General features: G+C 42.9%; 1 protein-coding gene across 1 annotated transcript in view; it reads left to right on the top strand.

The window, feature by feature from the left end:
* ZNRF3 (zinc and ring finger 3) overlaps positions 1-25770 on the top strand; it is a 93142-nt gene that overhangs the window by 33053 nt on the left and 34319 nt on the right. Inside the window, exon 2 of the mRNA XM_075434821.1 lies at positions 21643-21768. Within this exon, the coding sequence (XP_075290936.1) occupies positions 21643-21768 (126 nt within the window). The remainder of the gene's footprint in view (positions 1-21642; positions 21769-25770) is intronic.

Here is a 25770-nt window from a genome sequence, read left to right on the forward strand (position 1 = left end):
AAAGGATCAGAGAGCAAAGCAGAAGACCTCATGGGCACTGTTGGGCTCCAAGAGCTGGAATGCAGTTTAAGTCAGTGCATCAGAAAACTGGAAAGGGAGACTAGAAAAAGGAACAGGTAGATCACAAGCTGTGGATCAGCCTCATCATGTAGTGGATTGACGCTCACTTAAAAAGACTGGATTTTATTAGCTTGGAAAAGAGGCAGTTGACAAGAGACTTTGAGTAAAGTCTGATGTAGAGACAGTGATTAAGGAACAATTATTGGCCATTCCCTGCAATACAAGGACTACCAGAGCGTACTAGGTGAGTGAAAAAAAAACAACAGTAAGTTGTGTTACTTGCTGTAGGATGGCATAAAAGCCAAAAGTATGTGTGTCATCCAAAAGGAATTAGGCAAAATCATGGAACATTGATGCATTGCTTACTATTAAACACAATGTTCTGGGGGAGGTCTCGGCTTTGGAAGTCTTCTAATCACTGATAGCCGTAATTAAGAGGCTGTATCAAAAGAAGAATCATTCTGTATCTGTTCTACTTTCCTACTCTCCAAACTTCTGCAGTTGGCATCTGTTGGACATAGGATGCTCTGCTGGTTGGTTTTTTGGTCACACCCTGTATGGCTGTTTGAGTTGCCCAACATTGCATAGGAACTCTGTGGCAGAGGAAGCAATACAGTCTCTTGGGAAGTATTCAGCTGCTTTAACCACAACGCTATATTTTCTTTTCTCATAGTATCTTACCTCATTCACTGCGTTGTACGATTTTTCTAACGTGTGAGGGAAATGTCGTGCAGACAGCACTTATTCGCCCCACACTGCTGCATTCTTGGAGTACAGTTTACACCATTAATTTCCCAATCAGTGAGACATACCTCAGTAGTGAGGTGTGCCAACAGTAGATACACTACACTAAACCCAAGCCAATAAGCTTTGCTGGACTTATTAGCATGGGCTGTATGCCAGTGCTACAGGAGTTGGTTTGGAAAAAAAAAAAAAAAGGGGGTGGGGTGGGGTGGAAGAGAAGTGAAGTGGTAGTCTGGAAGAGAAGAGAGATGGGGCAGTAGATTAGTGACCATAGGAAGGAGGAATCCAGAAAGAAAGGGATGGGGAAAGAAGGAGGGAAAACTGTTGTAGTATCCTGAAATACAGTACAAGTATCTAAAATTAAGGTCCTACTGGGCTGCCTTAAATCTCGCACTTAAAGTATGAAACACTTGCTATTCCAGCCTTGGCATTCCTATACAATTAGATAAAAGTGAACATGTAGAACAGCGATGTCAGAGAAAATTATTTTGACATAAAAGCTTAGGTAAATTTTAAATTTTAGAAACTCTGGTACCTTGGTTCCCCCCCCCCCCCCCCCCCATATATAGGGTACTGTAGTGTAATAAGCATGCATATTAATATAGTGTCAGAAGAAGCTGAGGAAAGCTGTTTTGTTTTACAGTTCTGTAAAACAGTTCAATTTTACAGTTCTGTATTCAAAGTGAAGCTGAATTGCTATTTGATCAGGGAATTAACCTCTTTGTAATGAAAGTGGAGTGCACTAGGTGTCCAGAATTTCAGAAACTTTCATTATTGTTAGTTTGACTTTAAATAATATAAAATGAATCCTTCAGGCACCAAGTGCTAAGTTTCTACAAATGCCTTTGAAAGACGATAAAGAATGATGGACTGATAATTTCTTGAGTGCAGAATAGCGTTCTGGTTCAAGATATCAAAGCATAGACTGTGAGCAGTGAGTGAAACTACATCAGTCAGCCTTGTGTGCTGATAAAGTGGTTTTGAATAGTGCACTGCACTGAGTTGTGGAGACTGGTTTACATCCAAGTTGCTTATTTACTGTGCAGAATAAAACTAATTGAGGCTGAAAGAGGGAAGAAGAATTTCACTGTGTGTGAAATGGGAATATTTGCAGTGACTATTGCAGCAATGTGCTACATTAGAATTAAGCAGAGCTTTTTATTTTGAAGTTATTCTCCCTACTACAGAACATTCTTCAGTGGTGACTCAGTGAGCTAATCTCACTCAAAATGGTTGCCACTTGCCACTTCGAGCAATAGGACTGAAGCCACAGGCTGCCATCAGGTGGCTGTTTTTAAGAAGGGCCTGTTTTCCCCAGTGGATTTAAGTGTTTCTTCCCATCTGATAACCTAGAAAGTCTCAATATTCACTGAATTTTCTTAATAGAAGACTTCGAAAACAGTGCAGTTACTCATTACTTCATCTGAAATGGAGAACCCAGTGCACCAGCTATCTTCTTTTAAGGGATAAAACCCACAAACCTTAATCTCTTTTCAGGAACAACTCTTTGCACCTGATTTATATGCTGTAATACTGGTGACTCCTTCCTTTTTTTTTTTTTTTTTTTTAAAGTACTCAATTCTTCTTTGGGCAGGGACTTCTTTTCCCTATGCTGTGAATGAGGCAGTTAAGCAGAGGGAGAAAGGAATGATTTCCATACAGTTGTAAAGGAAATGACTTAACTCGAACAGAAATCCAGCCACCTCCATCCTCTGTTAGGGTGCGATCCAGTGAGCAGGCTGCTCTGTTTCCTCCACTATGGCGTAATGCAGCAATGGTAATGCAAGCCTGCCTGTGTGTTCTGGGTGCACCCGGGCTCAGGAACCATCAAGTGAGGAGACTGGACATAAGACAGGATGGCTGGTGTTTCTCTGAGAGCCGTGTTGCTTACACTGGGGGCTCAGAAGTGGGGTGAGGGCCTTGAGAGAATTCTGGACCTGTGAGACTGGGGGGAGATGTCAGAGGAAACAGGGACATGCATCCAATTCCTGCTGTGAGACAGGCTGAAGTACGATGAAAGTCAACTTGCCTTCAAAAAAGGAGATTATGTTCCTTTGCATACAGCCTATTCTAGAGCATCATCTCGTGTAGTTGCAGCAGAGGCTTTGGCTTCACCTATGTTTCCATTTTAAATAGGTTTGAGAGATTGTGCTGGTATCTGTTATGACATTGGACCTGACAAAAGAGGTGTTTGTAAAACTAGATGTGATGTTTGGACCTTGCCCAGTGAATGTGAGTGCAAAGCAGGGGCAGAGCATGAAGGAGGCTGTGGAGGTCATTTCTTCAGAACTTGGTATTGAAGGATGAGGAGACAGTCTAGAAACAAACAGGAGGCTGTACCTGTCTGGAGACCTGTTCTTTCAGAATCAGTTGGCGCCTTTCCCTCTAAAATTTCCCTAACACCTTAAAATATTTTCATATGGGCATAAGTTATAAACTGGAGACAAATCCATTGAAGTATTCTAGGTTGTCAAACTGCAAAAGAGGTCAGGTGACAGATACCAGAGAGGAGAGTTAAGAGAAGTTTGGAGCACAAAGTGGGGAAACTGGGATATGAGAAGGCGCGTGGCAGCTGCAGTTTGAAACAGAACTTCTGTAAACTTTACCTGTTTGTATATTGCTCTGGGATGGCTTATAAAATGTAAACACAAATCTGACCAGAAGGTAAACTTTGAAAAGCAATTTAACATGGAACTCTTTGTTTTCAGGTTGTAAAAACTGTCACAAGAATTTTCTGGAGCATTTTTTGGTTCCTACAATGTAAGCTAAAGTGAAGTACAGAGAGAGGAAGAGTGCTTTGTAATTTATGATAAAATTCAATACAAGAATATGCTAGTTAGCATAGGTGACTTGAGAATCACCTATTTATAGATCTAGAAAACTTAAAGGTTAAGCCTCAGAGAAATGCATGCAAAGGTAAGAAGTAAGGGGAGGTGTCCAAAGTAGTCTGACTCTGTAGCAGCATAATGAAGGAAAATGTGTAGCTAAGACCCATAATACCCATAGCTGATTTTAGTATTTGTCTTCTTCATATGTCTGAAGAGAGATATGTGAAGGGATTTGCAGTAGACTGGGTCTGAACAGAGGGCAAGGGAGTGATTTGTGGCAGAGGAGTGAGGAAAGACTGGACAGAGTATGCAGCACAGGTAGTTTCATATCAAGACAGAGGAATAAATAAGATTCCCTAGAAATAATGCAACCTAGGGCGAACAACTGAGAGACAATGTGGAGGAGAAGATTGGGTGCTGGAAACTCTAGTCTAGGTGGTGAGAGGAGCAGATGTGAGAATTTTACCTCTGTTGGGCCTGTGCTTCAGGGACATGCTACTTGCTCTGGGAGCTGAGAAATCATTACGCCCACCACTGAGCTGAGAGCGTATCTCCAAAGCACAGTCTCAAAGAGATGGTGATTTTTTATTTCCAGAGAGTAAGCCATGCTAGGAATTTTCACAGAAGGAAACAAAGCTGGTATACTGTGCTTCAGTTCTCAAGGAAGTCCTTCTCTGGGGTACTCAGTATGTTGAAGACATGATGACAAATACCCAGGTAAGCACCACAACTCCATGTTTGGTCATCATGTTGTGTGGGATAGGTGGAGGTCAGCTCTGCTGTGTGTGCACTCAGAAACTCCTTACTCTCTGCTCTGCTCTTAGAGATATAAAACTCTGAATAAATGCCCAATAAGAAGGGTGTTCAACATGTCTTTGGTTTCAGTCTCTTAAAACCCTTTGGTGGTGATGCAGACATTTATGTACTGAACTTAAGTCTGCTGACAACAGGCTTTCTTTTTTTAATCAACTTTAGCACATCACTTTGAAAGACACAAAATCAATATTCTGTTTTAGGCTGTTTAATGTGCCTTGCTATAGTGGAGAACATCAGTATTTTTGTCATGTTCAAAAACTTCTGAGAGCATTTTCTGAGTCACAGGCTGAAGGAACTTCTGTTAGCTGGAGATTGTATGGTTTATACAATCTTGAAAGAGTCTTTATGTAAATATTCAAAGATTAGTTCACATGCTGACCTAAGAAATAGGGTGCATCTTTAGGGTATGAACTATTATGTTTCAGCCTTGAAAAACCTTTTTTTTTTTTTTTTTTTGCTGACTAACAGGAATGCAGGTCTAATGCTGTATCACTGACGTGTCTTTTGCTTCCTTGGTGGTGCTTCCAGACTGGCTTGCAGTCAAGGTGGTAATCAAGAACTTTCTAAATATTAAAACCTTTCTTTCTGTTGACCTTTGCATTGTAATCCAGAGGATTTGTTCAGACCATGTAACTCTGTGCCACGTGGATTTTCACTCAAGCCACCGTTGTCTGCTGATATCACCTGAAACTTAATGCTCAAAAATGCATGATAAAGAAGAGTGTTCGTCCTTAGCAAGTGCCAGCTGCTTCCTTTCTTTGTGTTTTGCGGAAGATTCTAGGCATGAGGTGGGAGATAAATATAATGGAATTAATTCTATTCTACCATTAACTGATAACAACTCTATTTTGAAGTTCTGTGAGCTAATTAAGCCACTTGTCAGGGGAAGTTGTCAGTCATTTTTCTAAAACAGAGTAGCCCCTAGCTTCTGGGAACTACAAAAGTGAGAATTCTCATTTTTAATTTTTTGTTCATAATAGAGCAATTTGGATTCCTCTTTCTGATTTTACTTAATCTGTTAGATTTCACTGTTTGCATTTGCAGCTTCTTTTCCTGTGTTTGAGGACTAGGTGTTTAATTTTTACGTGCGATCATTGTGTGTTCATAGAATCATAGGTTGGAAAAGACCTCCAAGATCAAGTCCAACTATCCACCCAACACCACCATGCCTACTAAACCATATCCCAAAGTGCCACATCTATACGTTTTTTGAACACCTTCAGGGATGGTGACTCAACCATCTCCCTGGGCAGCCTGTTCCAATGTCTGACCACGCTTTCAGTAAAGAAATTTTTCCTAATAACTAATCTAAACCTTCCCTGACGCAACTTCATGCCATTGCCTCTCATCCTATCTCTAGTTAGTTGGGAGAAGAGACCAACGCCTGGCTCACTACAATCTCCTTTCAGGTAGTTGTACAGAGAAATAAGTCCCCCCTCAGCCTCCTCTTCTTCAGACTAAACAACCCAGCTCCCTCTGCCACTCCTCATAAGACTTGTTCTCCAGGCCCTTCACCAGCTTCGTTGCCCTTCTCTGGACACACTCCAGCAACTCCATATCTTTCTTGTAGCGAGGGGCCCAAAACTGAACACAGTATTCAAGGTGTGGCCTCTCCAGTGCCAAGTACAGGGGCACGATCACCTCCCTACTCCTGCTGGCCACACTATTCCTGATACAAGCCAGGATGCTGTTGGCCTTCTTGGCCACCTGGGCACACTGGTGGCTCATGTTCAGCTGTCTGTCAACCAGCAACCCAAGATCCTTTTCTGCCAGGCAGCTTTCCGGCCAGTCTTCCCCAAGCCTGTAGCGTTTCATGGGGTTGTTGTGACCCAAGTGCAGGACCCGGCATTTGGTCTTGTTGAAACTCGTACATTTGGCCTCGGCCCAGTGATCCAGTCTGTCCAGATCCCTCTGCAGAGCCTTCCTATCCTAGAGCAGATCGACACTCCCACCCAACTTGGTGTCATCTGCAAACTTACTGAGGGAGCACTCAATCTCCTCATCCAGATCATTGATAAAGATGTTAAACAAGACCGGACCCAAAACTAAGCCCTGGGGAACACCACTCGTGATTGGCTGCCAGCTGGATTCAACTCCATTCACCACCACTCTCGGCGCTCGGCCATTCAGCCAGTTCTTTATCCAGCAGAGAGCACACCCATCCAAACCATGGGCAGCTAATTTCTCCAGGAGGATGCTGTGGGGAACAGTGTCAAAGGCTTTACTAAAATCCAGGTAGACAACATCCACAGCCTTTCCCTCATCCATTAGGTGGGTCACCTGGTCATAGAAGGGGATCAGGTTGGTCAAACAGGACCTGCCTCTCATGAACCCATGCTGGCTGGGCCTGATCCCCTGGTTGTCCTTCACATGCCCAGTGAGCGCACTCAGGATGAATCGCTCCATAATCTTGCCCAGCACCGAGGTCAGGCTGACAGGGCTGTAGTTCCCAGGATCCTCCTTCCGGCCCTTCTTGTAGATGGGTGTTACATTCGCGATCCTCCAGTCATCTGGGACCTCCCCGATTTGCCAGGACTGCTGATAGATAATGGAGAATGGCTTGGCCAGCTCCTCCGCCAGTTCCTTCAGCACTCTTGGGTGGATCCCATCCAGCCCCATAGACATGTAAGCATCCAGGTGGCATAGCAGGTCATTAAGTGCTTCCTCCTGGATTATGGGAGGTTTGTTCCGCTCTCCTTCCCTATCTTCCAGCACTGGGGGCTGACTACCCTGCGGACAACCAGTCTGACTATTAAAGACTGAGGCGAAGGAGGCATTAAGTACTTCAGCCTTTTCCTCAGCGTTGTTGGCGATATTCCCCCTTGCATCCAATAAGGGATGGAGACTCTCCTTGACCCTCTTTTTGTTGTTGATGTATTTGTAGAAACATTTTTTGTCGTCCTTTATAACAGTGACCAGCCTGAGTTCTAGGTGGGCTTTTGCCTTTCTAATTTCATCTCTGCATGATCTAATGGGACCCCTGTACTCCTCTTGAGTTGCCTGCCATCTCTTCCATAGGTGGTAGACCCTCCTTTTTTTTTTTTTTCTGAGTCCCAACATGAGCTCCCTGTTCAGCCAGGCCGGTCGTCTTCTCCGCTGGTTCGTCTTGCGGCACATGGGGACAGCCTGCTCCTGTGCCTTTAAGACTTCCTCCTTGAAGAATGTCCAGCCTTCCTGGACCCCTTTGCCCTTCAGGACTTTCTCCCAGGGGACCCTCTCAAGCAGCATCCTGAACAGGCCAAAGTCTGCCCTCCAGAAGTCCATGGCAGTGGTTTTGCTGGCCCCCCTCATAACTTCACCTCGAACCGAGAACTCTTATCATTTCATGGTCACTAAGCCCAAGACGGCCTCTGACCACCACATCTCCTGGCAGTCCTCTGTTAGTAAACAGGAGGTCTAGCGAGGCATCTGCCCTGGTAGGCTCACTTACCAGCTGCGTCAGGAAGTTATCTTCCACACACTCCAGGAACCTCCCAGACTGTTTCCTCTCTGCTGTGTTGTATTTCCAGCAGATGTCTGGTAAGTTAAAGTCCCTCACGAGAACAAGGGCTACTGATTGTGAGACTTCTGCCAGCCTCTTGTAGAAAACTTCATCTACTTCTTCATCCTGGTTGGGTGGTCTATAACAGACCCCTAGCAGGAGGTCTGCCTTGTTGGCTTTCCCCCTCATCTTTACCCATAAGCATTCAACCTTGTTATCAAAATTGCCGAGCTCTATACAATCGAAGCAGTCCCTAGCATACAGTGCCACCCTACTGCCTCTCTTTCCTTGCGTATCCCTTCTGAAGAGCTTATAGCCATTCATTGCAGCACTCCAGTCAGGAGAGTCATCCCACCACGTTTCTGTGAAGGCGACCAAGTCATAGCTGTCCTGCTGCACAGAGGCTTTCAGCTCCACCTGTTTATTGCACATGCTGTGTGCATTGGTGTAGATGCACTTGAGCTGGGCTATCGATCTCACCCCCGATCCCAGCATGCCACGCCTCGGCTCATCTCTAGTGAGCCTGGTTATATCCCCTTCCCCCCACTGAACATAGTTCGAAGCCCTCTTGATGAGCCTCGCCAGCTTGTGGGCAAGAATGCTTTTTCCCCTTTGAGACAGCTGGACTCCATCTGTCGCCAGCAGTGCCATGTAAACCTCCCCGTGATCAAAGAAACCACAATGGCACCAGTCTCTGAGCCACCTTAAATCAGGTGAGTTTTCCTGTCCCTTTCAGTGTTCTTCCCTGCCACTGATGGGATTGAGGAAAATGCCACCTGTGCCCCTGATCCTTCAACCAATCGTCCCAATGCCCTGAAGTCCCTTTTGATGGCCTTGGGACTTCCCTCCGTGATCTTATCACCGCCAACCTGCATTACCAACAGTGGGTAATAATCAGAGGGCCACACCAGACCAGGGAGCTTCTTAGCAACATCCCTAACCCGGGCCCCAGGGAGGCAGCGGACTTCCCTGTGAGATGAGTCTGGTTGGCATATTGGGCCCTCTGTTCCCCTCAGAAGGGAATCACCTATGACAATTACCCTCCTTTTTTTCTTAGCAGGGGCAGTCGTAATGCTGGGGCTGACTGACTTGTCCTAGGCAACCCCCTGGATGGACCTTCACCCACATCCTCATTTGCTTGTCCATTTAATACAAAGAGCTAAAGTTCTGAGAATTGTGAGAACCGAAATCTGTGGTTGTTCATATGTTGGCTTCTAATTTTTTAATGCAAGTGTTGCAGGTAGCTAGAAGTCTGTGTTATTATCTTGTACTTTCTCCAAGAAAAATGCTATGTGCTTTGTTGGGTAGTATTTGCAGGCAGTTTTTATTGTGGGACAGTCTCCCAAGCTCCAAGTGGGAAGATGTATTTGTATTTTCTGGGAGAAGTAATGAAACTACAGCTGGCTGCGCATTATCTGCTTGTACCTTTTCCGTCTCTGTTCTGTGTGTAGTCACTGAGCTAAAGTTTTAATTCTGAACCGAGCAGAAAGTTGATCCTTGGTGCCGCTTTATGCCTACTATTGAGGTGATTCTACAGGATGTATCTTAATGAGTTTAAAAAGTAGTTCAGGTATCTGAAGTGCAAAAATTGGTGGAGAGACGGATTAAAATATCATAACCCTTCTCTTTTGTGCTTTCCCTGTTGTAAAATGCAAAGCTACCCATTTTATGTTGCCAGCTAGAGCAGCTCCAGCACTACCCTCCATCTCTGAATTTTGTTGCAGCCCCAGGGGAAGCTGCACCTCTGTGGCGCTCTCACAGCTGCTGGAATTTGATGGGGACATGCCTGTGCTCTTTCCACTGGCCTCCCTTGGCAACCAGCCCTTTGAAGATGACCTCTTGCTGTTTGCCTGCTGTCTGTCTTGTGCTGGATTATAGATGAGAGGTTGGCATGAGGGGAGGGGGTTAGGATGGAGTGTTGTGTGTTTTAAGCCTCATTTCTTTCTGCATTCTCAACTTTTTTTTCTCTGTGGCTTTTACCTCTCTGTAAGGATAAAATATTGTCTTGTACATGGAAAATGATTTCTGGCAGAAATACAGAGTTTCTGCTTGGCGTTTGTGTATAGGACAAAGGAAGTCTGATTAGTTTTGTGGTGAGGACATTGCATTCTGCCTGTAACAATCTACTCGCATTAGTTCCCTTCCCCCATCCCTCTTCTTAAGGACAATATTGTTCTTAGTTATAGGGCAGCCTTTCTCTGTGTGCATGTTCTGTGTTCCTCTTCCCTCCCTCTGGCCCCAGTGAATGCACCCTCTCAGAGACAGCACAAAATATATCACCTTGTTAATGAACGCTATGGTGTGAAATGGAAAGGGATGCACTAGAGCCTTGTGACGGGGTTGCGTTTTGCACAGACACTTACTACTTTTGGAAGTCCAAGCAACCAGGCTTTGCTAAATGCTGACAAAATCTTTCATGATAGTCTACAGTGACTGTAGAGTAAGAAGTAAGGTGTTACCAGGGATCAAACAAAGCATAGGAATAAATGTCCAGTTTTCACTACAGTGAAAGGTGAACAAGTGAGGTGTTTTAGTACAGAGCATAGTAACTAACAGTGTTTACGCACTTTTACAAATTTACCATCATCTTTTTTTCTCAGTAATGAAATCGCTTTAGTCTACCTGTGTCAGCACTCAGTCCATCTGAGGTTTCTTCAGGCTTTATCATAGTCTGGATGTGGAGAGCAGAATGGCAGTTGACATTGCTGTTCAATGTTGATTAATGAAGTCAGGAGTTACATGTTACAGGGTATTTTACAGCAGACATGAAGAAAATAAATTGGATATGCCTGTGTATGCAGTTGGAACACCTCAGTGCAGCATAACACCCAAAATTAGAAAAATAGGATGTGGGAGGTATCTCTGCATGTAGCTAGTTTATCTGTATCTGGAATATTGCTTTTTAATTGGATCTCCTAGTAATATCTTCTCTTCAGAAAACAAAACCAGCCTTTATGCTCTCACCCCAGCTAGATACAGTAAACAAAGACATAAGCTAGTGAAAGAAATAGATTATTCCCTTGGAAATGAGAGACTTCATGGGACAAGGCCAGGGATAAGTTTTTGTTCCCTCTGCTACGTCTTTAAAGGAAATTGAACATTGATGTGTCTTTTCAGTACTTACTTTCTTCATGTAAATTTTTTTATTCTTATACAACCTGTGCAAAATTAGGCCATGCAGATTATAAATTTGTGCTTTGTATTCTACAAGCTACTAATGTGAGTGGTGTAGTCTAATGCATTTTGGCATTGCTGTATACCTAAGTTTTCCTCTGAAATAAAAAGTACAATGTTTACCGGATTTCATTTTGCATTCTTACTTCAGTCCATGCAAGAATATTTCCCTCCCCCTTCCTTCATTTCCTAGTACAAATTTTTGTGTTAAATGATCTGATTTTTGTCTAGGCATAGAATCATAGAACGGTTTGGGTTGGAAGGGAGCTTAGAGATCATCTAGGTCCAAGCCCCCTGCCACGGGCAGGGACAGCTTCTACTAGATTAGGTTGTACAAAGGCCCGTCCAACCTGGCCTTCAACACTTCCAGGGAGGGGACATCCACAACCTGAGGTACGTGTCTCACCACCTTCACAGTAAAGAATTTCCAATCTAAATCTACCCTCTTTCAGTTTAAAACTGTTACCCCTCGTCCTGTCACTACACTCCCCAACAAAGAGTCCTTCCCCATCTTTCCCGTAGGCCCCCTCTAAGTATTGGAAAGCAGCTATAAGGTCTCCCTGAAGCCTTCTCTTCTCCAGGCTGAACAACCCCAACTGTCTCAGCCTGTCTTCATGCAGGAGGGGCTTCAGTTGCCTGATGATCTTTGTGGCCCTGCTCTGGACCCGCTCCAACAGGTCCATGTCTTTCTTATGCTGGGGCCCCTGGAGCCGGATGCAGGACTCCAGGTGGGGTCTCACCAGAGCAGAGTAGAGGGGGAGAGTCACCTCCCTTGACCTGCTGGCCACGCTGCTTTGGATGCGGCCCAGGATGTGACTGGCTTTCTGGTCTGTAAGCGCACGTTGCCAGCTCATATTCAGTTTTTCATCCGTCAGTACCCCCAAGTCCTTCTCCGCAGGGCTGCTCTCAATCCACTCATCACCCGGGCTGTATCCGTGTTTGGGATTGTCCCGACCGAGGTGCAGGACCTCGCACTTGGCCATGTGGATCTTCATGAGGTTCAGATGCGGCCTGCCCCTCTAGCCTGTCAAGATCTCTCGGGATGGCATCACTTCCCGCTAGAGTGTCAGCTACCCCACTCAGCTTGATGTCATCCAGAAACTTGCTGGGGATGCACTTAATCCCACTGTTCATGTCCCAAACAAAGATGTGAAGTAGTACTGGTCCCAGTACAGAACCCCGAGGGACACCACTCGTCACTGGTCTCCACCTGGATGTCGAGCTGTTGACTGCAACTCTTTGAGTGCGACCATCCAGCCAATTCTTTATCTGCTGAGTGGTCCACCCATCAAATCCGTGTGTCGCCATTTTTGAGACAAGAATGTTGTGCAGGACGGTATCAAATGCTTTGCGCAAGTCCAGGTCGATGATGTCAGTCATGTGTAGTAGTTATGCAAGTCCTCTTGTATGCATGTTGTTTTGGTGCGCGTCATCTGTTGAGGTTACTTTGTTTCTTACTTTAAAACTTAAAGGATATTTTGGAAATTATTTTTGTTATTTCTGACTTGTCTTTATCTTCTTCCCTCCCGTTCTCCATTCATCTAGCACAGTTCCCCACAACTCTGAATGCAAGCAAACCAGCTATGCTTGTTAGCAGCTTACTGCAAAATACACAGAGTAGTATCTTCTCTTGCCAGGGTCCTAGAAGACTCTGGAGAAGCAGGCCATCTCTTAAACTCCATGTAACATCAGGAACTTCCTGGAAAGCCAGAGTCTAGATCAGATTACGTGTCAGAAAAGTGAACTGTACTGAGTTTGGAAGTCCATCACAAATCAGTCTACACATATAAAGAACAGTCTCTGTCAGTCTGAAGACTTACAGTACTGTGAAATTTTGGGTCAGCATGAGATATGTCAATCTGCTTGCTAAACTTCCTCACTAAAATACAATCTGCAAATGAGTAGCTCAGAGATTTTTCACAGAACTGTGTGCTTTTGTGGAATAAAATACTACCTTCTCTGGTGCGTGCATGTATGCATGTTGTCTTTTAATTCCCTTCGAACACTCTTGGAATTTTCAACCCAGCCAAATTAATTCCTTTGCTAAGTGTGCATCGTGTGTGATTTTGGCAAGGGAATGCAAATGGAAGTTTCTTTTAGGGTTCCTTGTACAAACAATCAACTGGGGTTTTTTTGGCTGTTGAATAGTTACATTCATTCTTTCTAGGCCCCAAACACTCCCTGGGATTGAACAAATAGACCCCATTATGTTGTACAATGTTTGTCAGGGTCTCTTCATACTTTCTACTCCATTTTGTACTAGAAAGCTTACTTGTAAAGTATTTGTAGCTCCGTATGAGGCCTTTAACTTAAGCCAAGATCAATGGCACTGACCTGATTCTTCCAGTTTTAAGTCCCAACTTGAGTGGTATGGGACATACGTAGTTGTTACATGAGATGTAAGGTAGTTCTATTTTTTCCAGCCAGTTATGATTACGTCTAAAGTTCTGGCCATTAGTGCATCTTTGGCGCCTGTCTTGTTCTATATAGGGCCAGAACTCTTCTGTTTTACTATATAGCTACTGGCAGCCGCCTTCTGCTAAAGTAATCTATGAAGGTATCATTTTACTCCAGTTTTTCCCTCCAATTTCCATCGTCCTTAGTGGCATTGTGCTTGCATCTTTTGCCAGCACCTTTCTGCCCATTTAAAGAGGAAAAAACCACAACTGTAAACATGACTGTTCCCTCTTGCTCTGTCAATACCGTGGTAGGAGAATTCAGTGCAATCAAAGCACTTAAATTCTTGAGAGAAGAAATCTGCCCTCAAATTATCTTGAATACACACATCTTTTTATGGAGTTTTGCATTTGAGACCCTTTAAAGGAAGGAGAGGCCAGCTTTCTGTTTGAATGGGCTGGGAGCTTCCCTTGCAAAGTGTTTGGAATAATTAGTTGCCAGCTGCTTTGTTGTAGTAGATCTCTCAGCTGCATAGTGTGGGCAGTACACTTGATCTTGGCCTGTGCAGTAAATCTGATGCACATGAGCTGAATTTACAGTTTTGTACACATCTGTTACTGTGCATGTGCTGGGAGTATCTGTAGCGTCTCTTTAACTGGGGGCAATCCTAGCAGGAGGATGTCTGAGAATACGCTGCTACTGCCAGGTATGTCTTTCTGCTGGCAGTTTTTTTCTCCTGTGAGATTTGAAGCTGGGCCGTGGCACAGGCGAATTGCTCAGAAGCACTTCACATACTCTGTGAGTCACAGGTTGGGTATCCGTGTGTCAAAGGAGTAAGGGAATGATGCTGCTTCTTGCTTCAGGTAATGAGTGTGCTGATCAACTAGATCAGTGCCACGGTCTGGTTCCCTAGCTAACAAAACCTACTCTGGCTGCTCTTCAAAGTTTACTGCTCCTTTTCACAGGATCTGGTGGACTGTGTGTAGTACTGGCCTGTCTGTGTTGTAGAATTTTACTGGCCTTTTCTGCATGGTGGATGTGTTCAACTGCATATCTCTGGTTTTATATTTAATTATGGCATAGACTGGATTTCTCATTGTTCCTTCTGGCATATTTCCTGGAGTAAAGTCAACCGTGAGAGGATTTCAGGAATGCCGGGTGCTCTTGCTTTAGAGAAAGTTCAGTGGAAGCTACTTGTGTGTTCAATGCTAACCGCTGGGTCAAACTGCAAGGTCACAACTGATAGCCAAGAAAAGCATGCTGCCAAAATTCTCAGGTCCTATAATGTTATATTTTGTGGTGATTTGGTTTTTGGCAGGATGTTCTTCAAAACAAGAAAGAAAATTCTGAAAGCGAAAAGAAACTGTTTTAATGGAGTTTTGTACTTGCGCCGGCTGAATGTTCCACTCTGCACAGCAAAGCTGCATGGTCTAGAGGAGCATAGCGTAATGAGAAGACGCTTCTGGCTTTCACCTTTAAAGAGGCTGTTATGTTCCAGCTGCAGCCAGCATAGAAACCTCATATTTTATCAGGCTGCAGAGACAATAGAAACTCCTAACTTTTTTAAAAAAACCCTACTATTTAGTTCTTGAAACTTCCCCTCCCTCCCCATTTGTATGGTTTTGGATTGCTTATCTGTAATGGCACATTCTACTGATGTTGTTTTCAAAAAGTACCGATACAGAGAAGCTACAGCCTGAGCCTTTTCTTTCTGGTGGGGTCTTAGTAATGCTGGGTTGGAATCTTTCAGTAAAGAATCTAAAATCACTTTTTTGGCAACTGGTTGCTCTGCTGATCCAGAAGACTAAACAGAGATGGAAAAGTTAAGTTCTTCATTCCACTGTATTTGTGAGTAGTGGGAACAAATACAGTCTTGTGGTGATGCAGTTATATTAGTAGATGCATGATGTTGAAGAACAAAATCACAGCAGTGGCAACAACTGGTGGGAAATACCTGTCAGCTGAGATGACTCTCAAGTCTATCCTGGAGAATGAGTGCAAAGTAATTTTTGTAGTCCTTAAGAAGCAGTTTCTCTTTTAGTAGGTAAGAAGGTAAAATTTCAGAGGAAATGCAAAAAATGCGTGTTGCTAACACTAACTTTACTGTTTTGCAGCCTTCTGGGTCTGATATTGATGATTTTAATATATAAGCTCTACTGGAATATTTTATACAATTAGTTCAGTCACTGTTCTCACTAGACAGTGTTAGCCAGCTGTCTTCCTTTGCTCTAGAAAGGCTTACTTTGTGCCCTGATGGAAACCTCTCTAGTTTACTACTTTTTTCCTCTCTAGCCAGTGCCACATTTTGGCCCTGTCCTGTGTTCCTTGTCACAGTTGAATTTCTTCTCACATGAATAAAGACTTTTTTTTTTTTAAAGTAATGGCAGTATGCAGCAAAGGCTCAGTTAGGTTTGATCTTGTCACTGTAGTAGATTGAAGACAGAAGCAGTTCTGCTCGTCAGCTCTAGATTGTCTTCCTTTAGGTGCTCATCTTATGTGATTTGGGCTTCATTGCGTAAATTCCAAATTCTTACATTCTTTCTGTCTTTTGATGATGGTGGAAAGTAGGCTTGAGAGACAATGGAGAAGTTAGGTGTTTTTCAGTGGAATTAATGAATGCATGGGTAATTGTTCCATGATATAGAGCTATCAAATCTGTAGTTCCTGCTGGGACAAAGCAAAGACTTTATTGCACAGGACTGGGCCAGTTTCTAGGTCTTGATGTTTCTAGGTCTTCAGCGTCTTGGTGCAAGGCAGAGTATGTGATGAGCTGAGCTCTCATCATGGCTCTGACAGGTATTTTCCACGTTTCTCACTGAAATGAGCTAGTATTCTGTGTTTTATTTCGGTCTCCCCCCCCCTTTGGTTATTTATCACTTATGAGTGGAAGAAGCAGTAGCTTTGTTCTGACCTGTACTGCTATAGTGAAAATACATCTGACTTAACATCCTTCACTTGTTTTCTAATGTTTTTTGAGTGGGAAACTAGTAAGAACACAAGTTCTTACTTTATTTCTTACTTCAAGCATCACTACATGCATAATATCCCACAGATTCCTCATCTGAGGGCATTGAAAGATTCAGATTAAAGCCAAGTACTAAACAAAAAGTGTTATGTAAAACGAAGTAATTTGGGGCAACCTGATTCAGAAGAAAGGTCTTATTCAGAAAAGGTCTAATTCTGTAGGAATAGGAACAAGGACAAAGTGAATACATTGTCATAACTTTGTTTGCTCAGGCGATTGTTTTTCATACAGTTTCATAAAGTCTGTGGTTTTGGCAAGCCAGTATTCCAGAGTGCATATATATTTGCCTTTACTGATGTGTCTGGTTCTGTTAGGGTTAGACCTTGCTTTTGGGCGATCAGAAACATTTTTGATGCTGATGAATACTTGCTGGCAATCTTAAGCGCACATCTTGTACATCCAAGACTACAGATCAGGAAAATTAGAGCAGAGACTAGCTGTTCTGTTAGGTGTAGAAAGCAGCTGTCTTAGCAGTATTATGCCCAATACAGTAATTTGCTGTTGACTCCAGTGAAAGGTAAAACCTAGAGCAGAATATTCCAGGGAAACTTGAAATCCATCACTTTCATTCCAGAGTTCTTGTGTGTGTCCTGTTGAAGTAAGCTTTGCAGATATCCTTGCTCCCAAGTTCTGGTCATGATATGATTAGTAAATTGGTAGATTGTACAACCTGTCATTAACTTCATAATGCCATTTTATTAAAAGAGTTGACACTAAGTACTTGAATGTGAGTTCCCTCAATGTGTTAATGGTTACACAGAGCTGATGGCTAATGTGTCTGACTTATCCCTTAGCTGAGTATTTGTATTGGTCCTGTAGATCTTCACATTCACTGAAACAAATACTCTAGGAACAATTCGGCTTTGCAATGCACATGTTTTCAATTGAACAGTGCAATATTTTTGTCAATTGTCCTTTCCTGAAACATGCAGACTTTGAGGGAGTACTGCTGGCATAATGTAATTTGTTTCATTAATTACTCTGGTGAGATTCCGGTGTGATGCAGCTCCTTTGGAGTTTGTAGCCTGCAGATGTACCTGGTAAATTCTCTACATTTGCCAGCACAGAGCCTGTGGCACCCTATTAGTTTTGCTTACTGCTTACACTGGGTTTTCTGTTTGGGTCTGTGGTTTCTCACGTGGAAGATCATTTTGCCATTGTGTGGTGGTTTAGTAAATTTCGATCTTCTCCCTCCTTCAGTCTTCTCTGCACTGGTAGGAAATGTAAGGTAGACATTCTGTGCTTGGGTTATTGGACTAGAAAATGGAATCCACTTGTTGTGGTCATGTTTGTCCTTGCACAGCAGTGGTAGTAGCCAGCATGGCCATGTTGGAGGAGAATGCTTCTGTGACAGCTGTTTGTTTTTGTTTGCTAGCCAGAGCACAGCTTTATTCTAGTAAGCAGTTCGTAGTGCAACCTTGCTATAGTTTCTGAGTAAAAGTGTGTGTTCTAAGTAGGCTCAGTTCATGTGTTTGAACAAAAATTTGAAAATTTCTTTCCCTCAGGGTGAATAGAACTGTGTGAATGTCATGAGTCCTGCACTGAGGAGATTAGTTCCTGCTTGATTTCTTTTCCCTGTACTGACAAACTTGCCAGGGATTCCTTTTTCAGGTTCTTGCATCAGGATAGAGTTCAGAAACTTCCTAGGAAATGTAGTTCTTTGGACTAGGTTCAAGAAGTAGGGTCTGTTGGTATTTGGAAAAGGAGTTTCAGAATGCCGTATAGTGGTCAGTAAACGCTGAGCAGAAGTCACCTCTTCCCAGAAAAATAATTGATATTTCTCAGATCTTGTACAGTTCTTCATTCTTACCTGTTCTCCAGTCCAGCTTCATAGTCCACATTTTATTTGAAGTCTTCTGCAGCTTTTTAAAGAGAGCTCGTTTAGTTACACATATTGGTCTTGTTTTTAGTGTGTGCTCCAAATTTCAGTCTCTGGATTTCAAACTTAGTGCCTGGTACCTACTGCATGATACCCGTGCTTCAGATGATAGTAGCTAATATTGTCATGCGTATTTTGTGCAAGGCAGCTGTAAACACATGACGCTCTCTGAATCCTTCTTAATGCATGCAGTTTCTCAGAGTCTTATTTCTTGGTTGATCTGGTAAAGTGAGATGAGAGAGTTTTCATCTAAGATTTTCCTCTAGTCTTTGGATAGCATATACCTCTGCTGGAAGGGTGAGTGTACTGGATATGCTGTCTGTTCCTACCTTCTTCTGATTCGAAGGTAGGAGCTCTGCAAAGCTACGCTACAGGAGTGGCCATCCTTCATGATCTTGGAAGCTGCATATAACTTTTTTCATACAATTAGAGACAGTGTCCTGCAGTTCTATCATGGAGAACCATAAAGACAATGAGTGTGGTTAGTGGTTTGTCAGAAAGAGATGAGTGCCTTTTTAGGGGTCTCATTATTTCATTTGGGTTGCAGCTAGAGTCAAAATGATCTGGTAATTTCAGCCTCAGCAGCTTCTGCTGGCTTATGGTCTGCTGGAGGCAGGAATCAGATAATGCGGCAGTCTCCATTTCAGCAAAACTCTGCTGCTGGTGTGTGGCATGAACCTGGAATGAGACTTACAGGAGCCATAGGCTGGTTGGTACCTAATTGTGTCTCTGATTACTCCGTCTTTTTGGTGCCATTCCTAGAATCTTAGAACGGTTTGGGTTGGAAGGGAGCTTAGAGATCATCTAGGTCCAAGCCCCCTGCCACGGGCAGGGACAGCTTCTACTAGATTAGGTTGTACAAAGGCCCGTCCAACCTGGCCTTCAACACTTCCAGGGAGGGGACATCCACAACCTGAGGTACGTGTCTCACCACCTTCACAGTAAAGAATTTCCAATCTAAATCTACCCTCTTTCAGTTTAAAACTGTTACCCCTCGTCCTGTCACTACACTCCCCAACAAAGAGTCCTTCCCTGTCTTTCCCGTAGGCCCCCTCTAAGTATTGGAAAGCAGCTATAAGGTCTCCCTGAAGCCTTCTTTTCTCCAGGCTGAACAACCCCAACTGTCTCAGCCTGTCTTCATGCAGGAGGGGCTTCAGTTGCCTGATGATCTTTGTGGCCCTGCTCTGGACCCGCTCCAACAGGTCCATGTCTTTCTTATGCTGGGGCCCCTGGAGCCGGATGCAGGACTCCAGGTGGGGTCTCACCAGAGCAGAGTAGAGGGGGAGAGTCACCTCCCTTGACCTGCTGGCCACGCTGCTTTGGATGCGGCCCAGGATGTGACTGGCTTTCTGGTCTGTGAGCGCACGTTGCCAGCTCATATTCAGTTTTTCATCCGCCAGTACCCCCAAGTCCTTCTCCGCAGGGCTGCTCTCAATCCACTCATCACCCGGGCTGTATCCGTGTTTGGGATTGTCCCGACCGAGGTGCAGGACCTCGCACTTGGCCATGTGGATCTTCATGAGGTTCAGATGCGGCCTGCCCCTCTAGCCTGTCAAGATCTCTCGGGATGGCATCACTTCCCGCTAGAGTGTCAGCTACCCCACTCAGCTTGGTGTCATCCAGAAACTTGCTGGGGATGCACTTAATCCCACTGTTCATGTCCCAAACAAAGATGTGAAGTAGTACTGGTCCCAGTACAGAACCCCGAGGGACACCACTCGTCACTGGTCTCCACCTGGATGTCGAGCTGTTGACTGCAACTCTTTGAGTGCGACCATCCAGCCAATTCTTTATCTGCTGAGTGGTCCACCCATCAAATCCGTGTGTCGCCATTTTTGAGACAAGAATGTTGTGCAGGACGGTATCAAATGCTTTGCGCAAGTCCAGGTCGATGATGTCAGTTGCTCTTGTTTTACCTACCAATGCTTTAACCTTGTCGTAGAAGTTCACTAAATTTGTCAGGCACAATTTGCCCTTAGTGAAGCCGTGTTGGCTTTCACCAATCACCCCTCTGTTTTCCATGTGCCTTATCATAGCTTCTAGGAGGATCTTCTCCATGATCTTGCTGGGCACAGAAGTGAGACTGACTGGCCTGTAGTTCCCTTATTTTGCAGTAATCACTCAAGTTATTCAAAAAGTCAGGGCCCCACAAGATAACAGAAATAGCTCTTCTTGTATCGAATCACTTGCAAGGTGAAAGTCAAGGTACAAGACATGGGAGAAAAGGACAAAAGGACAAGCTGATGATGTGGAAGAGATGGCAGGATTAGTGACTGTTATGTGGTGCTACTTTGCATGCATTAGTGAGATTATATATATATATATATATATATATATATATATATATGTAAATTGTTGAGCAGCGTTATCTTTTCCTGTTGTAATCAGCTACCAGAAAACAAAATTGTAATAGTGTTTATACCAGTTTGTGGTTTTCTTCAGCTAGTTTGGCAGAAGTGAGATTTAAGGAAAAGCGTGAAGTTGGATAAAGTACAAACTTTTTTTGTAAAGAACTTTTTCCGCATATATGTGAAAGTCTGGGCAACTCCTAGGCAAGGATCTGTGAAAAATGTGAGATTTGGGTTGAGGGAAAAAGAGAACAAAGAGAACATAGTAAACAGTGTAAGAAATTAAATGTTTCACACCCTAGTTTATACACAAAGATATTATCCTAATGAAGGACAGCAAACTTGGAAAAGACAAAGAAAGTTAAAAAAATCAATGCATCGGAAGCTCCTTGCCATAATAAAATTAAAGTAACTACATAGTGTTGGAAGGAGGAGCAAATATTAAAAAAAAAAAAAAAGTGATAATGCCTCTCAAACGTTGGTTCTGGATCTTATGACATGTAAAGCTTTTATGAGTGAGTCCGCAAAACAGTTTGTATTATCTCTGTCAGTTTGCAAGGAAACGTGCTTTGCAATACAAAGTGGTAATTTGTATTTAATTATTTTATATCTTGGAAAAGGACTTATAATCACATTTAATTGTGAGCCTTAAATGATTTTTCATAAGCAAGATGACAGTGAGCTCACAAAACATTCCAAGACTTTTTGTACTCGTAGCATGCTTCAGAAATGTACTAAATTCTTCATATATGCAGCTTTATGTTTCAGCTCTTCTGGTGTACCTCAATAAATAAAAGTACATTTATTATAAACCAAGGTATTCAAAAGCCATCTGTGTGTTTTTTGAATTCTACTCATTGGCTAAAGGTTTCTTTCTGATTCTCTTTCAGATGCATCCACTTGGACTGTGTAATAGCAACGATGAGGAAGATCTATATGAATATGGCTGGGTAGGAGTGGTGAAACTGGAACAGCCAGAGTTGGAGCCTAAGCCATGCCTGACTGTCTTGGGAAAGGTAAGGGGGTAGCCTGGGGTAAATGCTACATGTAACTCTTTCTTGGAAGGGTTAGTTGCTTTCTGGGAAAAATCAAGAAATAAAATGAGAAAACTCCTGTTACTCCACGAAATATTCCCATTTTGTCTGTTTTCACACTAGATGCTTCAGGGAAAGATAATGTCATAACTCCATTGATAGAGATGGTGATGGGGAGCTGAGGGCATACCTTCCCTTTCTGAGCTCTGTACAAACCTACAAGAACTTCTGCAAAAATGGCTGTTTAGCAGAAGGAGTATTGGAGTAGAAATAGCGTGAACTGCAAGTGTCATGCTAACTTGATCAAAGGAAGCTTGTTATCAAAAGCAGTCAAAATGAAAGCATTTTATTGGTTTTCCCTAGGTACAATTTTCTCAGAGGACATATTAATCTCCTTTTTTGGGGCAAGAAGAGTTTTCAACCCTGGAAGAGATTTCTCTGCTTTAATTGCAGGATAGATATCTCTAATAACAAGTGAATCTTACTGTATTGGTTAAAGAAATAAAAATTTTCATCTTGCTGGAATCTCCCCATGGAATACGGCCTTTGGAATCTGAATTCCTTGCAAAATATTTCCCTTTTTTTTATGAGATGAAGTTGGTAAGATATCATTACTGCTGCCAGATACATTAAAAAGGAAAGCAGAAAGCTGTGCTTTTTTTATTCTCAGCTTAGAATTTTTGAGGGTTGAGGTCATTATATGTTGACATTTGAAGTCTAGAGTAGTTGGAAGTGTGTGAAAGAGCATAGGCCACAAGTTCTACCAGTAACTGGGTAGTTGAAAACACAAAAAATCTCTGGGATTCATCCTGAACTCCATCTGGCTCAAGTTGCTGAGACTTTGGTAGGATAGTGTTGGTGACTTCAAGTGAGCAATGAAAATGTAGTATATCGGGCAGAAAATAAAATCCTACATTGACATTTTGTAGGTAAAAATTTGCTCTGTATATTTATAAACAAAACTTCTAAAACCCCCACATTTCAAAGGAAATGGGAAACCACCTGCTTGTCTAAAATTTGCTGCAGTTTTAGCTTGTGGTACATGGCCAGAAATACCTCTCTAAGAAGTGACTGCCCTTTCTATTGAATTTCAGCATAATACAACTTATTTTTCTAACTTGGAATACTATTTTTGTTTCACAGAAATTCCAACTGTTGCTTCTTTGCTCTTAGGAGCATAAAATCTGAGGATAAGGTCTCGTGAGGATGGGAATTAGAGATGACTGGGTACTGAAAGATGCATAGTAATCCATAAGTAAACTCCAGGAGTAAATGTAGTCTTGGGGAAAGCCATTTAAGGAAGGAATCTGTTCAGTCCCATCTGTCAGGCTCGTGAAAAGCATGTGAGGAAGCAGGTGTGTGAAATGGATGGAGAAAGTGGAAACCATAGATAACCTGCACAAAAATGTTAGAAATATTTTCTGACATAATGACATTGCTTGCCTGACCTACTGCTATGTACCCAAATCCCACCATGTCCTCTATACTCCCGATGTCCCCGAAGCCACATCAATCTCTAGCAAGAGTACACGTTAGTATCTGCTGATCCTAGCTTCCTGAAGCTTGGCCTGCTGAACAGCAGACCCTGGTTTTGCTTTAGGAGCTCTGTAGCATCTACTGTGATGCATAATGATGGTGACGTGACTCCTGCATCCTTCTTCGGGTGTACCCAGAGAGTTTGCACACAATGTTTCCTGTGTGTCAGTTTATGTGCAGTAATTTTAACAGGTGAAAAAGGACTGGCCAAGGTTCTAGGCAACACTTGCTTCTCTGTAACTGTAATGCAGCTCCTCATTCTGTATTTCCATGTCACCATTTATCCTTCACTTCCTGGGCTGTTTGTCACCTATTTCATGCTTGCTGCTGTAGTTTCTCCTCACTGTCTTTTCTGTGCAGCCCTTCTGCTCAGTCCTCCCTATGTTCAAGTTATGTCCTGATTTAGAAGGACTTCTCAGAATTCTTGAAATATTGTTGAGTGCTGATAGCAGCAGGAGCATCAGCCATGAGCTTCTTGCAGGTCTGTCAGTTAAGTCAGCCTGGTTATCTTACCCGTGGGAACAAATTGCACTGTGATTGTCTGGGTGTCTGGTAAGTTTGGTTTCCATGCAATTTGGTACAAATGGCTACATGAGTATTGAGTTTGGCCTGTAAGCTGTTTTGCCTGGGTAAGTATCAAACCTGTTGCATGTATATATGTGTCCTCTTCTGGTTGTTTTTAGGATTTTGCAGCTGTTTGACTTAAAGGAAAACATGGAAAGGGAAAGAGAAAGGGAAAGGGAGGGGCAGAAGGAGAGGAAAGGAGGACCAGGGCGGGGGAGAGGAGGGAAGAGGAGAGAGGACAAGGGAGGGGAGGGAGGGATGGGAGGGGAGGGCAGAGGAGAGGAAAAGTGGAATGAAATGGAAAAAGAAAAGGCAAGGCAAGGAAAGGAGAAAGGCAAGGAAAAGGACAAGGAAAAAAAATGTGAGAGAGGTGCCCTTGGAACAGGGCAGGGAAATAGAACTTCTTCCATTTAGAAAAGGAGGAAGAAATCAAGGAGTGCAAGCCTACTGTTTATTCCTCATTTAGTTTGATTAATCCTGCCCCCCAAGTGGCTCGTCCTGCACTATTTGATCTTCCAGATAATTGTTGTGTTTGTCTTTCAGTAGAGCTGTGGTAAGCTCTTGCTTTTCCATAATTCTGTAAAGTAGGCCTTCCCAACTGCAACATCTAGTGCAGAGATAATGTGGATATTCCAAGATGCAGGGCTGATGCAACATTTCAGAAACGTACTGGTCTCTTGGATATATGACCTGTTGCATTTCAGCTTTGCTGGTGTTGCTGATATTCAGATATTATGCACGTGAGATAAATGGCAAAGCAACCCCTTGTTACATACACATCTGCATAAAATGCTCAAGTGGGTAACAGTAAGACTTCACTGAATGTGAATATTCTTACCTCCTTAAAAGATGTAGTAGAGTGCATAAAATTGAGTAGATAGGGCATTTGAACCTCTAGACCACAGGAATTCTGCTTTGTCTAGTGAAGTCCGACTGTGTGATCAATTATATCCTGCTGGAAGCAGATATATCTCCCCTTTTCCGTTCCCATTTATTTCCTGATGCCGTAATTGGGAACTTCTAGTATCTGTTCTTAGATCTTAATTCCATTAGAAGCCATTCTGTGAAATGAAAGCCAAATCTTGTATGTTGGGAACGTGATGTGGTTGGATCAATTAGCTATTGGTTTGATAATAAGAATAAAGTTAGTGCCAGGAAGGTGAGAGAAGGACTTTCTTTTAATAATGTCACGGGCGTAATTGAAAGTCTGCCTCAACAATTTAGGGCACAGTAAAAAAACTGTCAGGGCAGTTGTCTGTATATGCACTTCCCTTTCCAGCTTATGGCACACATGGGCAATTCTGTTTCATTTGGACACTTCTCACTGGGAAAGCTAGTTTGCATACCCTCATCTTTGCTATGAACTAAGAGGATACACATGAAGAGTTATCCTGGCTTAGCTGACAACTACTTTGTCCATCTTTCTTATGTATGTAAGGAATGGATAACCTTGTCAGCTGCAGCCTGTCATAAATGAACGTGTTTAAAAGCTCAGACAAATGAAAAAAAAATTTGTAAGTCCAGTTTTAAGGGAGCCAATTGAAACTCATGTCACTAAAACCTGGTGAACAGTTTTTTGGGGTAATATAGTAGTAGAAGCAAAAAGGTTATTGCTTGTGTCTGTACGGTGGAATACATGTATATATGAAGGAATAAATTATGAGGTTTTGTTTAGTTTAATAGTACAGGAAAAGAAAGAAAATAGAGATGATATTGTGGGAAGTTTGGAATATTGCGAAGTGGAATATAGAGACTACTTAAAAGCTGTTTGTAGAGCTAAGTTCCATGACACACAAATCTGGTACAAAGATGTATGGTTTTATTCTTATTGTTGTTTTTAGTTGTTGTGGTCTGTTTTGGTTTGGGTTTTATTGTTTGTTTTGT

The sequence above is a fragment of the Opisthocomus hoazin genome, chromosome 13, assembly GCF_030867145.1.
Source record: "Opisthocomus hoazin isolate bOpiHoa1 chromosome 13, bOpiHoa1.hap1, whole genome shotgun sequence".
In the NCBI taxonomy this organism is placed as follows: Eukaryota; Metazoa; Chordata; class Aves; order Opisthocomiformes; family Opisthocomidae; genus Opisthocomus; species Opisthocomus hoazin.